The 16,101-nt window shown below is 42.3% G+C and overlaps 1 protein-coding gene across 1 annotated transcript in view; it reads right to left on the bottom strand.

Moving 5' to 3' along the window:
• LOC147727217 (cytochrome P450 1A4-like) overlaps positions 1–16,101 on the bottom strand; it is a 288,726-nt gene that overhangs the window by 197,920 nt on the left and 74,705 nt on the right. The window contains exons 3-4 of the mRNA XM_086961267.1: positions 1,019–1,142; positions 781–870 (exon numbers count right to left, since the gene is read on the bottom strand). Of these exons, the coding sequence (XP_086817393.1) occupies positions 781–870; positions 1,019–1,142 (214 nt within the window). The remainder of the gene's footprint in view (positions 1–780; positions 871–1,018; positions 1,143–16,101) is intronic.

Genomic DNA, 16,101 nt, shown 5'->3' with positions numbered 1-16,101 from the left:
AGTGTAAGTTATGCCATAAAAAATGTAAGTTGTTGAGAATGAGGCCCAGCAAAGTTTATATTCTTGTGTAACACTAGGCAGAATATAGCAAAGTATAAAGGCTGTGCAAACTATTTGTAAGATTTTTAGGTACATCCACATTATCTTAAAGGTTTAGGATAGGTTGATGAGTTTTATTCAGTGAAATATACAGTTTACAAATAAAAGGAGAATATATATATTGAATTCCAAATATATTTTACTGCCTTCAGATTACACCTTGGTTACATGCACAGACGTGGACAGGACGAATGGATTGATAATAAAACCAGCATATCAATAATATAAGAAGAAAAATTGAGTGTTGGTTTAATCACTTCCAAAATCTTCAACCCAATGATGCCTTGAAAGGAGTCATGAGTTCCTCATAAAGCTACTCACAAATACTTACAATAGTGAGGGTTTGGCGGGTTTGAAAAATGATGTATGATATAGCAGAAAACACTTCGGGGTGATTATGATGTCGGTGAATTTGTAATTTGTTTCCTTCCTTTTTCTGTTATTTTTAGTTCTGGTGTCAATGTTCTATGTGTTCATTGTACACAATATGCAATATTTTTTCACCACATTGTTAACCGGTAGGGAATAGTTGAGCAGTTTATTACATCATTAAAATTAAACTTTGCTTTCCAGCCTGTCTTACAGATACCTACATGTCCAATTATTCAAAGCACATTGTTGAAAAAATAATGTGTAGCTTGACAGCACAATGTCAGTTAACAGATTCATTTCTCAATTTACCTATTTCTTCTTGGATTTTGGTTTGCATTTCCGGATATTGAATCAAATATAACAGGCACCAAGAGAGTGCAGTTACAATGGTGTCAAATCCTAAAAAATATAAATGTAACAGATCAGATGAGGTAGTGTATAATTTTGTAAAAGCACAATCAAACATGAGATGAGAGCAGTGTTTATAATTGTTAAAAAGACATTGGAAATGTCCATTTCTGCAGTCTTTGCACGTAACAGCACTTACCGGCTCCAAATACATCATTGATAGTTATTGTAATTTTTTCATCGGATAGCCTAGATACCTTTCCATCAGAATTTTTGCTTTCACAAAGATTAATAAGCGCATCCGTTATGTCTCGGATATGATCCTGAAAGAAAATAAAACGTTATTATGAGAAACAAAATGGTGACAGCTTGTTTAGAAACAGCATTGTCTAAATCAAGTGTAATTGTTTGATAATTGTCCACCCAAACACTAGCTCAACCAATTAAAACTAAGACATACAAAACAGTCTGAATTGTTCCTTGTCAGTAGTACAGCGCTTTGTATAATGTGCCTGTTCGCCATGATATTACTGTGAAAACCACATCTTCAGTAAGTTCAAAATTTGAGAATATATGCTTACCATGGATGTAGATAACACTACACCATTCGCTGTGTTTGGAAAATGCAGACAGTTACAAGGATTATGCTCCTGAGAGGCTAGAATTTTCATTTGGGGGCACAGTTGGTTTAGGGATCATTGTCTGACTCTGCACCATTGAACACCCTTAACTGGATGCATCACAAGCAAAGTCAAACCTGGAGAGTGTGCCTAAATATGGTTAATCAGTGCAAATGCAAATATGTAGCCTCACTGTTAACAGTAAGTGTGAAACATCTGGAAATTCAAGGTGGGCTTGCGTTGTCTCTGATTTGATCTATGCCTCACTTGGCACTAGGCCCTGCCAAACAAGTGGGGCAGATTTTTTATCGAGACAAGCGTGAGAATGCTAGGTGACAGGAATGTGGTGGATCCCTGCAAAATCCAGAAGTTTCTGTCACAGAAATGTGAGGAAAATATTGACTTTACACAAAGTTTGCGGTTTGAAAGGCATTGTGTGAAAGAAACATTATTGGATCCATGCAAAGCACCCGCCCTGGACTCTCCCGGGTGGCTAGTTTATAAAAATGTGTCGTTTTTGTAGGTTTTAATGGGTGCCGGCCCAGCCCGGGTCTAAATATCACAGTTACTCACATTGCCAAATCAGGAAATTTTTGACTGGAAATGATCATGTCTCCACATTATATTTTGGGCCTGGTGTGCTACAGCTCTGTGTCCAACGACACAAATGGGGCAGTATTTATATCAAGACAAGTGTGGGAACACTGTGTAATGGAAGATTTGGGGATCTCTTCAGCTTCTGAAACTTTCATAAAAATGTGAGGAAGATGTATGTTTTTTGCCAAAGGTTGAAGTTTGAAGGGCATTACAGGTGGGAAAATGTCAGGGCATCCATGCAAGACAAACCACCCTAGAAACCCCTTGGTGTCTAGCTTTTAGAAATATCTAGGTTTGGAAGGTTCCTCTAGATGGCAGCAGAGCGAGGACCCAGATTCTGCAGCTAACCACACAGTTGAAAAGTCACACAAGTGGGGTACTATTATTAACGGTAGATGTGGTAGCACAGACTGGTAGACCAGTTGTGATTACTAATTGGATTTATCTGTACTATTGGCTTATAAAAGTAAGTCTGTGCGCAAAAAAGAACGCATTTAGCAAAATGCCCTCTAAATCACATGATAGTATAGATAATTCCGAATTCAGAAGTGTACAAATACCCACTGTTCCTAAATGCACGATTTTGTGCACATTTCAGAAATAAAAAAGGTCCCCTTCATACACATTTTTAATTCATAAGATTTCACCATATGAATGAAATTTTTGAAAAACGTGTAAACTATCTATATTGTTGCAACCAGAACCAGTTGTAATAGTATATTGATTTTGTAAATCAGCTGTTGTGACAAAAAATTACAGATGAAAATGTTGTTACTAACGTCTACTTTTTTCAGCTCATTTTTATTAATTATTTCATTTCAATAATTAGTTCTTTGGGAAGAGCTTGAAGACTATATTCAGATTATTGTCTCATTATAGAAATATATGGCTTTTTGGGATCACCCATAGGTGTCACCACAAACTGCCAGCATCCTGATACTTTACAAATTAGAAAAAATGGAGCACAGCTCACAAAAAAGCAAACATTGTGGTAAATTGTCTTTGATACAACTCTGCTGAAACCTGGGAAGATGGTTAACCTAGCATTGCAAAGCTTCCACTGATGTACTTTTGAGAAATAAAACCATGTGCTTTTTTGCACGTTTTCTTATTTTTTTCTCCCAAACAGCAAAACGTTGCTATATTTTGCCTAATTTCTCAGTTTCCCCGAGGGCAATCTATAAACCCTGGGTACCATTAGATTCCTCAAGATGCTGGAAACAATAACACAAATTTGGTGTGGATACCTTTTGATGAGCTACCCAATCATTCAAAATGGGACTATCACCTGGGGGGAAGCCCTAGCAGTCAAGTGGCTAAAGACTGCAATACAAAACATAACAGTCTCTCAAATGGCTAACTCCTCCAAACATGCTGGGAGAACTGACACTGCAGACGCAGTGGCAAAATGTCCATCAGTTTTGTAGAAATTTAGAATGCACCATTGCAGACTGGACGGTAGGTAAGGTGCTGTATACACCTGCGGAATATCCTCTCTAGAGACAGTTCCTTTTAAGTTCTTGACATCTAGAGACACCAATGAAGAAGCATACTTTTTGATAGATCATCCATTACTAGTCTTTTCTTATTCAGGTTCATACAAACCTCCATCTCCTTTCAATTTAGACAAGAGTGGTGATGGTGAATGTTCGAGATCATTGCTATTTCTCAGCTTACATATCTGGTAATTAAACGTCCTCATTATAAGTTTCCTCTAGGGTGGGCATCCTGCCAGTGTTACATCTGCCTTTGGGTCCACCATAATGCAGTGCTAAGTCCATCCCACTTTGTGGTGATTCCACTGGCCCATTTTGCATTATGAGGACTGCACCATGTTTGGTGGACATTGTCCTAGAAATGTTCCTTGTTGAATCTTTGGTAGAAATCATAGAAGTGTGCTTTTTGTGTCACTAACTTACTAGAAATCAAAGAAAATTCATTAGAGGCAGGTAACACAAATAGCCAATGACTATGCATTCCTTCACGAGGTGTTTTTACATTGCCACCTGCTTAGCTCAATCACTAAAGTTCTCACTATGGAAATTTCAAGGATGGGGCCATGGCGTGGCTCACAAGGGTATCAAAGGGACTCCTGCGAGTGGCAGCTAGGATAAACCCCAAATGAGCCCCTGTATCCTGCACATACTCACTGCGCTCGGGACCCCCCACCCCTCACCTCTGAATACCTACCTAGGCATTTGAGACACCTGTCCCAGGGCAGCAGCTGGAAAAGTAAGTATACAGACTCGTTAAAGAACTTGCGACTTTATTGAGTCTGCAAATACCAAGATCGCGCAGCCTCGAAATAGTAGTGGCCATGCAGGCAAACTGCTTGTGCTCTGGAGTTGATTTGGTGCCCATCCCAAAGCCCCACAACATAACGTGAGTTTGTGGCCAGATCACTGGACTGTAATGCCGAGACCTGCTGGAAATTGCCTAGGATTTGGAGGAGTGTGAGAGGGGAACTGACCTGAAATAAAGGTAGAGAGGTGACGCACCAACAGAAGTCAAGTGATACAGAGTCAGACCAGCTAGTAATGAGTAAGCCCAATGATGTGACTTGGTGGCACTCATCCTTTTGCACCCTGATTTGCTGACGCCCTTTAGAGCCTGTGTGACCCTAGACTCCATGAAGTGGTATAGATCAGCCGTCAACCTGTTCACCTTCCGAGGATATCAGAGGCTCCCAGGACCTTGTGAAAAATGCACAGCCAGGAGTAAAGATCTGATTATCACAGCAGGCAGTGCTTCACATTGAGAGATGAGAAGCACTACTGATGGAGCAAGGTAAACAAAATTGTGTTCCAACTTGCGAAGTTAATCTCTCCTTACAAAAAGATAACAGTCTAATAAGCTTGTGGTGAAATTATTAATCAACTTAGTTTAAACGATACAAACATTAAATACACGCAGGACTAATGTGCTTTTTTGTTACAAACGCAAAGAAAAATTAATAAACTAACCTTGTCTAGTGTCTTTGTCAGTATTAAATGCGGCAGTTTAATTTAATGGCACATGTTTATTTTATGTGCTTATGTTATGTCATTTGTGATAAAAGCTCTTGGAGTTCCTGACATTCGAAAAGGACAGGTTGATATAAAGCTGCATATTCGTGCCTAAGCTAGGTAACATATTTAACAGGGTTAATTAGCAAAAGGGGAGGGTAACAGAATGGGTCTCAATTCTTTAATTAATTGATGTCTTGTGTTTGTTTAATAATAGTTTCCGAGGTGAGGCCTAAAAGTTGATGCAGAAATATGGCTGACAGAGCTGCTGAAACGAAAGCTTGTCCAAAGTAATTTCTTGCACATGCGCAGCTGTGAAGAATCTTGCTGCAAAGACGTTATGAAACGAGGAACAATTCCTTTGTCGTGTTAAGCGTGTTCACGGAGGCAGCCAAGGACAGCATTTTGTTATGCCTGCCACGGTTAGGAAGTAGATGTCCTAGACTCGAGAAACAGTATCTTTCTTGAGGAAATCGAGGATGTGGAATTGAAAAGACAATGGGCCTTATATGAAACCCGGATTGTGGTCAGGAGTCAAGTGACCTAATAACTTTTATCATGGACTGACACGGCACAGCCAATGAAAAGCTCAGATTTTCATGAAATAATGTAAAATGTAGAAAGTTTAGCTAGAGAGAAAGGTATAAATTATGACACCATGAGTGGAGAAAAAACTCTCTTACTGTCCGATTCCTGAAAGGTGCATTATGCTGATGGACCTTTGGCGCATGTAAGGACAGCAGATTTTAATGATTTATTCCTCTCTAGGTAAAGACAGATTGAGACAGGGAAAATAGATTCAGGGAATGGAAACTGTTATTTTGCTAATTCTTCATGTTTCTGAGCTAACTTTGAAAAGTTCTAATTTTTCACTTCCTTATTAAAAGGCTGCTTCCTTATTTACTTATAAAATAAAGATTTTAAACTTAAAATGCTCTTTCTTTATGAAAATAAAGTAAATACAAATTAGATTATAAATGACAAGCTGGTTTTGATTATTCATGGTCTAGTTTCCATTAGTTGATCCATCAACCATAGTGGTTTGATTTTAGTTAAAAATCGTTTTTATATCATGATAAAGATAAATAAACTGCAGTTGTACATATTAGTGTAAATATTATGTGAATAGTATAAAAATCAAATCACTCGATTCAGCTGCTCAATAATTGTCTCATTGGTGTTATGGGCCTGTAAATGTGTTTCATAAATAATGGTGAGCATTGAGGTGCTAGGTAGCGTTTGTGAGACAGTTTTTCTATAGGAGCGCTGGATCAATTCCTTGGTAGCAGAGGATGGTTACTATGGTAACTAACATGTTACATGGTAATTACGTAGGATTACATATCTAAAACTTGTTAAGTTTGTTTAGTCAAAAGTTTTTTTCCAGCAGTGTGAAAATTCCTAGTTGTGCCGGCATGAGTAGTGTAGATTCAAAGAGCGTATTCTCCTGTGAAATTATAGTTTTGTAAACAAGAAGTAAAATATCTTGGTCACAGAATTGCAAAAGGTACCAGACAGGTAACAACAGAAGGAATAAAAATGATTCAAGCAATGCAACCTCCAAAAACACAGAGACAGGTTAGAATGTTTCTAGACATGGTAGGTTATTGTCGTCAATGGATTTGTGGATTTTCAGTAATTGCAAAGCCATTGCAGAGATTGACAATATCAGACATAAATGACACAAATAATTTAACAAAAACTGAATTGGAAGTTTTTGAACAGCTAAAAAGAATTTTGTGTGAAGCTCCAGCATTGGGAATGCCTGATTATGAAAAAGAGGTTGAGCTGTATTGCAGTGAAAGAGAAGGTTGTGCATTATCAGTTCTGATTCAAAGACATGGAAGAATGAGAAAGCCAATAGCATATTTCTCATCTGTTTTTGATCCGGTTGCAAAAGCATTACCAGGTTGCTTAAAAGCAGTGGCTGCAACAAGTGTGAGTTTGGAACAAAGTGAAGGAATAATTCCTGTGAAGGTATATGTGCCACACTCTGTTGAAATTATCCTTACCAGAAGTAAAACACAGCATTTGACAAGTAATAGGTTGACAAAATATGAAAAGGTGATTCTTGGATCAGACAACGTCTCGATTGCGAGATGTGTATATTTGAATCCTTCTACATTGTTACCTGATGCTTCTGAAACAGAAATCAGAGATGAAATTGTTGATCATGAATGCCTGGATGTATTAGAATATTGCACAAAACCAAGGCAGGATATTAAAGATCCCTGAATCAGACTATGTTTTGTTTGTTGATGGTTCATGCTTGAGAACAGATGAAGGTGTTCTGAGTACAGCATATTCAGTATGCACGGTTGCAGATGTGATTGAAGCTTCAAGTCTCAAGGGAATTCGTTCAGCTCAAGTAGCAGAATTAGTTGCTTTGATTTGAGCATGTGAATTGGGAAAAGGACAAAAGATTACCATAGAGACTGATAGTCAGTATGGTTATGGTGTAGTCCATGACTATGGCCAGCTCTGTTCTCAAAGAGGTTATTTAACTTCTGCGGGATCACCAATTAGGAATGCTAAATTAATAAAAAGACTAATTGATGGAATTCAATTACCAGAAAAAATTGCAGTAGCTAAATGTACTGCTCATCAGCGAGGAGAAGATTACATAACAAAGGGAAATTCATATGCTGATGAAATAGCGAAATTTTGTGCAAGACATAATACAGCAGTCAATCCGGAAAAAAAAAATGAACATGTTTTGAACTCATTATGCTTATATCTGTAGTTGATACTTGGCAAGGAGTAAAACAGTTGCAAGATGAGGCAAGTGATGAGGAAAAAGACACATGGTTAAAAGCAGGATGCAGGCAAAGAGAAGAGGATGAGATTTGGGTTTACAAAGATGACAGACCAGTAATGCCAGACAGCATGATCTCTGACACGGCACGCATGTACCATGGTCCAGGACATATTGGCAGAGATTCCATGATTAGGCTATTTAGGCAAACGTGGTACAACCCAAAATTCTGAATAATTGCAGAGTCCTTTTGTCAGAGATGTCTGATCTGCCAGCAGATTAACCCGAACAGAAAAACAGTTGTAAGCATGGGAACCATAGGACGGGAGAGAGGTCCTTTTACCAGAATACAGCTTGACTTCATTGACATGCCACCTCACAATAAACTCATATATGTTTTGGTGATTGTTTGTTTGTTCCCAAGATGGGTGAAAGCTTTCCCTACACGTCATAATGATTCAATCACTGTTGCAAAATTGCTGTTGAGAGAATTCATACCTAGGTATGGATTCCCAGTGTCGGTCGAGACAGATCGTGGCCCACATTTTGAAAACAGATTGCTAAAACTGATTTGTGAAGCATTGGGCATAAAGTAGAAATTACATCACAATACAGACCAGAGGCTTCAGGTGTTGTTGAACAAGTGAATGGAACAATAAAAAATAGAATAGGAAAAATGTGTTTAGCAACAGGAATGAAGTGGACAGATGCACTACCACTTGTTTTGATGACTTTGAGAAGCATTCCAGATAAGAAGACAGGATTGAACCCTCATGAAATATTAATGGGCAGGGTCATGAGGCAAGCATTTGTTCCAGTTGACAAGTTACTGAGTATAAATGATAGCGTCATTATGGATTACTGCAAAAATCTATCTGACGTGGTGACTTCTGTGTTACATCATGTAGGAACTGAAGTGCTCACAAAAGAGAAAGAACAAGCTCATGATCTGTTACCAAGAGACTGGCTGAGAACAAAAGTGCATCGAAGAAGAAATTGCCTAGTACCAAGGTGGCAAAAAGCAAGACAGGTGATTTTGGTCACAACAAATGCAGTAAAGTGTAGGGGATTAAAAAGGTGGATTAATGCGAGTCATACCATACGAGTCCCAGAACCTGAGAATCCTGACGAAGAAGGTGATACAACAGCTGATTCAGATTCAGAAGAAGAGCCTGAGGAAAATCTAGATCCGGAAGATCGACAAGTGGAAGATTCAAATGCGAATGAAGCTTTGAATGAAGAAATTGTAATACAAGATTCTGAAGAAGAAAATGACAATCTGCTAGAACAAGAAGCAGAAAAATAAACTGATCAAGAAGTGATTCAAGATCAAGATCAGGAGAGTATTGAAAAGCAGAATGGAGGGGAGGAGCTTTGCGTGCAACCAAGATGGCCGCGTGAGCACAGGGCTCCTGAGACCCTCGTAACCTCCCGCATATATCCTGTAGTTTATCCTGGCTTTCATATATGTCCCCGTGAAGACGAACCAATGGGGAGGCGAATACTGCAACTAGACTCCGGATCGGACCCTGGGAGCTGGAGTTATGACGATTTGAAGATTGCGGACTGAGCCTCCGTGATGCCCGGCTGTGGAGTTGGCATGGTGCCCGAGTTGTAGTTGAACAACATCTGCCTGAGGCTGCAGGGACGACCTGTCCGGCTCGTTTTTCCTTTTGTTTTCGTCTGCAGGAGAGACCAAATACTGTGAGTGCCCCCCCCCTCTCGCTGGAGGTGATGGTCTGGTCTGGTACTCAAGTGTGAATATTCCACGGTCGGACCTCCCTTGAAGAGACACTTGAGCCGTGTTTTTAGGCTAATTCCGGACTTCTGTTCGAGGGACCTTAGAGATCTCCATCTTTCTACTGTGTTGACTGTCTCGGGATGACCAAGGTCGATCGCTCCCGGGCATGGCCTTCCTCTCAGCCTCTTGATTGCGCTTTTATCCCCCCGCCCCAGTTTGGAATCATCTTTACTGTCTCTCACGATGGCGGGGAAGCCAGAGGGGGACAAGCAGAGGTCAAAGGCTACTCGGCGGGGTAGTTATACCCAAACCAACATCATGGACCGCTATGTCCAGGCTAAGGTGTCGCCCAGTGGACTGGGTAGGTCGCTGGAGGGAACGAAAGATCCACTGACTTCAGCGGTGGAGCCTACCCTGCAAGACGTCTTGGCCGCCATTGATGGGATCAGATCATCCCTCGGGAAACAAATGGAGACTCTCGCCCACAAACTCGACACTGTGGCAATTGATATGAATTTGATTCGCACGGACCTAGCGAAAACCAACTAAAAGGTAAAATCACTGGATATTAAGACTTCTGGTCTGACGGACGACGTTGTTGAGATACAGACGGAGGTTCACAATCTGAGGGCCTCCAATGACCTCCTTTCGCATCGTCTGGAGGAATTTGAAGGAAGGACTAGGCGGAATAACGTCCGAATTATAGGAGTTCCGGAGAAGGCGGAGGATTCAGCAACTGATCTTTTTGTGGAGAACCTGATCATGAATCATCTTACACCCAAGGGACTGAATCATTTTTTCACTGTGGAACGAGCTCACAGAGTTCCGGGTGGACAACCCAAGATGGCCTATAATAGCACGGATTTTTAATTTCTGTGATAGAGACGCTATCCTGCAGGCTTCGCGTACAGGCGGTCCCATAAAGTTTGAGAATACTACCATCAGTTTTTATCCAGACTTTACCCAAGCTGTTCAGAAACAGAGACTTGGTTTTCTTGGGGTGAAAAGGAGACTCAGAGAGATGGGCCTCAAGTACGCCATGCTTTTTCCGGCCAAGTTGCGTATCGAACATGCAGAGCGGACTTATTTTTTCGCCAGACCATACGTAATGGCCGACTGGCCTGATACTCTTCCGGCCCATCATCCGCAGGACGGGCAGAGCGGTGGTGCTGGGGCGGATCGATGAACCAGGAATAAGCCTTATCATTGTCTGGTTCCTGGGGTATTCTGGAGGTTTCGAACTGTGGTGCAATAACTGTGTAATGTGATTCTGTGAGACATTTCGGGGGGTTGCAGGACTATCGGGGGGTTGTCTTCCTCCTCTGCTTGACTTTCTGTAGATTAGTTTAGATGTGGGGGCGACAGACACACTGCAAGTTGGGGTGGCTTTTTAGTCTTATGCAGGGGTGCAGGGTAGGGGGTGTTGTAACGGGCTGTTGGGTGGGGAGGAGTGGGGGTTTTGTTGTTTTTCCAGTTTTGTTTTCTGCAAGGCAATGTATTGCAAGACCTTCTGATCAGAGCGCTGGTTTCTTCTTGAGGTTGGATTTTCTTTCTTGTGTGGGATGGGGTAGGGGGTTGAGGCTTCTGAGCTGGAATGTGAATGGGCTGGTGGATAGGATAAAGCGTGGGGTGGTACTGCAGCAATTAAAACATCATTCCCCAGATGTGGTCCTACTTCAGGAAACTCACTTGATAGGAAATGCATGCTATGCTATGAATAGGAAGGGGTATCGTTTAGCCGCCCATGCAGGGTTCTCCTCCGGTTCCCGAGGGGTGGGTATTCTTATTAAGAACTCTCTCCCGTTGGAGGTAGATGCAACGGTTCTCGATGATCGAGGGTGCTATGTCGTCCTTACTAGTCCTTGGGAGGGCAGGACCCTTTCCCTGGTCACCGTGTATGTCCCTGCAGGCCTACAATCCCCTACCTTCGCAGATTTGGGGCGGGTTCTCCTGACTCTCCCCGAGGGATCATTAATACCGGGTGGTGATTTTAATGCGGTTGTGTCTGCTATTTTTGATAGATATCCACCTAGGGACCTCAAGGGGGCGCAGAACTGGCTTCATGATCTCATCGATACCTTAGGCCTTGTAGACTGTTGGAGACTGATGCTTCCCACTCAGCGGCAATTCACGTTCCACTCCCGTGCCCATGGTAGCCTGTCGAGAATTGACTATGTCCTGGTGCCTGCTGCACAGGCGCCTTCTGTCGCTGAGGTTAAACATATGGCTAAGGGAATTCGTGATCACTCTCCTCTGTGGCTTCGAATTGAATTGTCGTCGGGGACCGAGGGGCGGGTAGCCCTGATCAACCCTTGATATCTCCGTAATCCTAAAACTCGTAACAATTTGATAAAGTCACTTGATCTATATTTTTCAGAAAATGAGGGTTCTGTTTTGTCCGCAGTGTCGCTTTGGGAGGCCTTTAAAACAGTTCTCAGGGGTCAAGCCCTGTCTTTGATTGCGGGCGTTAAGAAACAGAGGAATGAGGCGGTGGTGAATGTTGAGACTGAAATAGCGGACCTTGAGTTAGATCTGGAACAGGAGGTTACCCGCGCGAAGACGCATATGTTGCGACTGAAACTGTTGGAATACGGGGCTTTAGTTATGGATGCAGCTAAGGCCATGATTCGAGAGCAACAGGGTCGTCTATATGACGTGGGAGATAAAGCAGGTAAATTGATAGCATGGTTGAACAAGAGGGATAGGGCTAGTCGTGTCGTGCCTGAGATTGAGAGGGTAGTGGTGTGCGGGTCTCTGACCCGGTAGAGATTGTTGAGTGCTTTGCTGATCACTTTCGGACGGTATACTCCCTGGTGTCAGATAGACCGGAGGAAGACTCTCATTTGTTGCTGCGTGACATTGCATTGCCGAGTCTTTCAGACGCTGATAGAGAGCAAATGGACATCGCAATAACCGCCGATGAAGTTGCCCTTGCGATCCGCTCCTTGCGGTCTGGTAAGGCCATGGGTTCTAATGGGCTGCCGATAGAGCTATACAAGTTGCGACCCGATAAGATAGCTCCCTATTTGAGAGATATGTTTTTGGAATCTCGTGAGTATGGTTCTCACCCCCGAGACCAGCGACTTGCGACGATTGTAGTTATACATAAAGAAGGGAAACCAAGGGACAAGTGTGGGTCGTACCGTCCTATATCTCTTTTGAACGCTGAGCCTAAGTTTCTCGCAAAGGTGCTGGCCAATTGCTTGATTACTGTTATTAGTGACCTGGTCCATCCGGATCAGTCTGGTTTTATTACCCATCGGAACACTGCGTTGAATCTCAGGCGTCTGCATGGAGTTCTCGCGAGGGCTGCGATGTTGCGCGAGCCGGCCATTTTAGCGTTCTTGGATGCCACAATGGCTTTTGATACTATTGAGTGGCCTTATTTCTGGGCTGCATTAGCTAAATTTGGTTTTGGTCCCGGCTTTATCGGTTGGGTCCGGCTTCTTTACGAAGACCCGCTTGTGCAGATCGTATTCAACGGTCGAGTTTCGGTCCCGTTTAGTCTTGGGCGTGGTACCTGTCAGGGGTGCCCCCTGACACTGCTCCTGTTTGCCCTGTCCCTTGAGCCCCTTTCTGCCTGGATCCGCTGGAGCCCTCGATAAGGGGTATTCGGTGGCCCGCCGACTATGAAGATCGCTTTTCGCTCTATGCTGACGACATATTGCTATAGCTAACCTCGCCTAGGAAATCGTTGTTGGTTTTCTGTGATGTCCTGGCCTCCTTCGGTAGAAACTCGGGTTTAATTATCAATTGGGCAAAATCCCATTTGTATGTTCTTTCTGGCGACGTCCCCCTCCTCCCGCGTAACTGCCCCATACAGTTGACACAACGGGATTTAAATATCTGGGTATCTGGGTCTCCACAGACCCTGTGGCTCGGTATGAGCTGAATCTCCTCCCACCTTTAACCCGATTGCGGCAGGATGTCGCGGGATGGCATAGACTTCCACTCTCGCCGTTGGGATGCGCGGCCCTCTTTAAGATGGTGTCTTTGACTCGTTTCCTATATGCCCTCCAAAACACGCTTGACATAGTCCCTGCCAGCTATTTTCGTAACATCGAGGGTCTTCAGAGGAAATTGATATGGGACGGTCGACCTCGCATTGCGTTGTCCAAACTGACGCTCCCGTGGTACGATGGGGGTATTGTCCTCCCGGACATCAAGCGAAATTACTGGGTGTCTCAGTTGGGGGCCATTAATCACTGTATGTATGGTCCCAAACTGAATCCTGCGTTCGCTATGGATGGATGGTTGCTGCCGGGGGGCAATTACTATAGGGCACTGTACTCGAAATCAGTGGTCAAGTCATTGTTCATGCCTACTAGGACGGCAGTTCATGTATGGCATGATGCAACTGCTTCTATGGGTTAGAAGGACCGCCTGACTTTAGCGACCCCACTTTTCGATTCAGATAGACTTGGTACTCTGTGGAAGACAAAAGGGTTCGATAGATGGGGCCTCATTGGCATTAGCAAGGTGGGAGACCTCTGGGTTAAGGGACAAGTGAAGTCATTTGATACTTTAAAGCAGGAGTTTGAATTGGGGAACTCGGAGTATTTCCGCTATGTCCAGATCTGCCATGCATTGATGTCGGTCTTTTCGACGGGGGAGGCGATACCCGAGTCATCCCGGCTTGAAGATAGATTGCTAGATGGCCACGTTCCGGAAAGTACAATCTCCCTTGACTATAAAAAGATGATTAATGATAGATCGGATCTTTTGTTGCCCTTGCGTGATCTCTGGGTCCGGGACGGTCTTGAATTAGATGATGAGGACTGGCAGTTGGCGATCTCCTCTCCCAAGGAGGTTGCGATTACAGCGAGACTTCGGCTGGTCCAGCTTAAGATCCTTCATAGGGTGTACATCACGGGCCCCCGACTGGTTCACATGGGCTTTTCCGAGGAGGGTTTGTGTAAGCGGGGATGTGGTATGGTGGGGACATTTCTGCATATTATCTGGGAATGTCCTGAAGTGGTGGCTTATTGGAATGGGGTGTACGATGTAATGGAGGAAGCTAAGGGAGTTCCTCTCCTACCGAAGGCCAGACGCTGCTTGTTAAATGTCTGGGAACCCACAGATTACAATGTGGCCCAAACCCAGTGGGCGACCCTGGGGGCCATGATCGCTAAACGTGATATCGCACAACTGTGGGGGTCCCAAGGGCCGCCTACGGTTGAGACGTGGAAAGAAAATATGGATGGTGCATGTTTCGGGAAAAAATGGTGTATCTGGCCCGGGGCCGCCCCCGGAAATGGCATAAAATCTGGGGGCCGTGGAATAGGTATCGAGGTGACATATGTACACCAACTGCAGTAGATAACATCGATATCCCACTTTCCCCCTGACCCGACATTCAATGTTTGCAATACTGTCTGCTTACTGTCTCTCCCCTGTGCCCCTCCTTCCCTACAATGATTGCTTATTATTTGAAGTACTGTGTACCTGACCTCATGTGAACGAAGCGCTATGTATATTGTTTTTTGCCTAGCTTGTTATACTTAATAAAAAAAAAAGAAAAGCAGAATAGAAACTTTGGAAGAAGGAACGGAAATTCTGAAACTGGTGAACTGGAAGTAATTGAAGAAGAAGTTCCAAGTACCAGCTATAAGAATGATTTTCCTAAAAAAGTGAAACTGCTGAGTAAAGAAGTACCTGAATCTGATGAAGAATCTGACTCAGAAAAATTGATCAATTATGAATCAGATGAAAACACAGAAAGTGAAACAGATGACAGTGAAGATGAATCTAAATTGAGGAAAACAAGAAAAAGAGCTTGGAGAGTGGAGTATAATTTGAAAGAGCCAAAAAAGAAGCTAACAAGAAAAGGAGATAATTGGCCAAAAGAAATTGGAGGCATTACATTTTAATTAGTGAATAAAGCAAAGGAGCAGGTTAATGAGATTTCAAGTCAAAAAGAGGAAGACTTGAGTAAGAAAAAACAGGCAGGAAAGAAATAGAAGTGGTAAGCAGTAGAGCAAAAAGAACATTAAAACCAAACCAGAAATATAAATCGCCAGAGTGGGCCTACATTATAATCCCACCAGTAGTGGAAGTAAATAGTAGCCAAGAAGATTTTGATGATGCAAGTGACAATGATTGAACTTATTGATTAAATGACACAAGGTGGAAGAAACTGTCTTAGGAGACACAAGGTCGAAGAAATTGTATTAGCCGAAAAACACATTTGATGTTTGAAGAAAAATTCGTAGAAAATAAGTTTATCTGTTTAAAAAAAAAAAAAAGAGGGGAGTATATTTAGTAGTTTTTCAATTTTTATTTTTATTTTTAGCTGTTGTCTTTAAAAGTAAAGATGCCTTATACTAAGGAAAATTCAAGATGCTCAATTCTCAGAAGATGTTGCAAACTGTCCTCAATATGTATAATTTTTATTATTTTAGTTTGGTTAATTTTAGCTGTTATTTTTCCTTTTGGTGTAGATAAAGAGATGTATAAAGCTAACATGACAAGTAAAGTTGTGGTTAAATCTGAGAAAACTGATAAAGTTGATAGAATTATTGTACATAAACCAGAGATTCATCAAGATAGATCTATTGGAGATTT

The sequence above is a fragment of the Lissotriton vulgaris genome, chromosome 3_1 (assembly GCF_964263255.1).
Source record: "Lissotriton vulgaris chromosome 3_1, aLisVul1.2, whole genome shotgun sequence".
NCBI lineage: Eukaryota > Metazoa > Chordata > Amphibia > Caudata > Salamandridae > Lissotriton > Lissotriton vulgaris.
The sequence above is the reverse complement of the archived record's forward strand: the minus strand, read 5'-3'. Positions and strand labels throughout refer to the sequence as shown.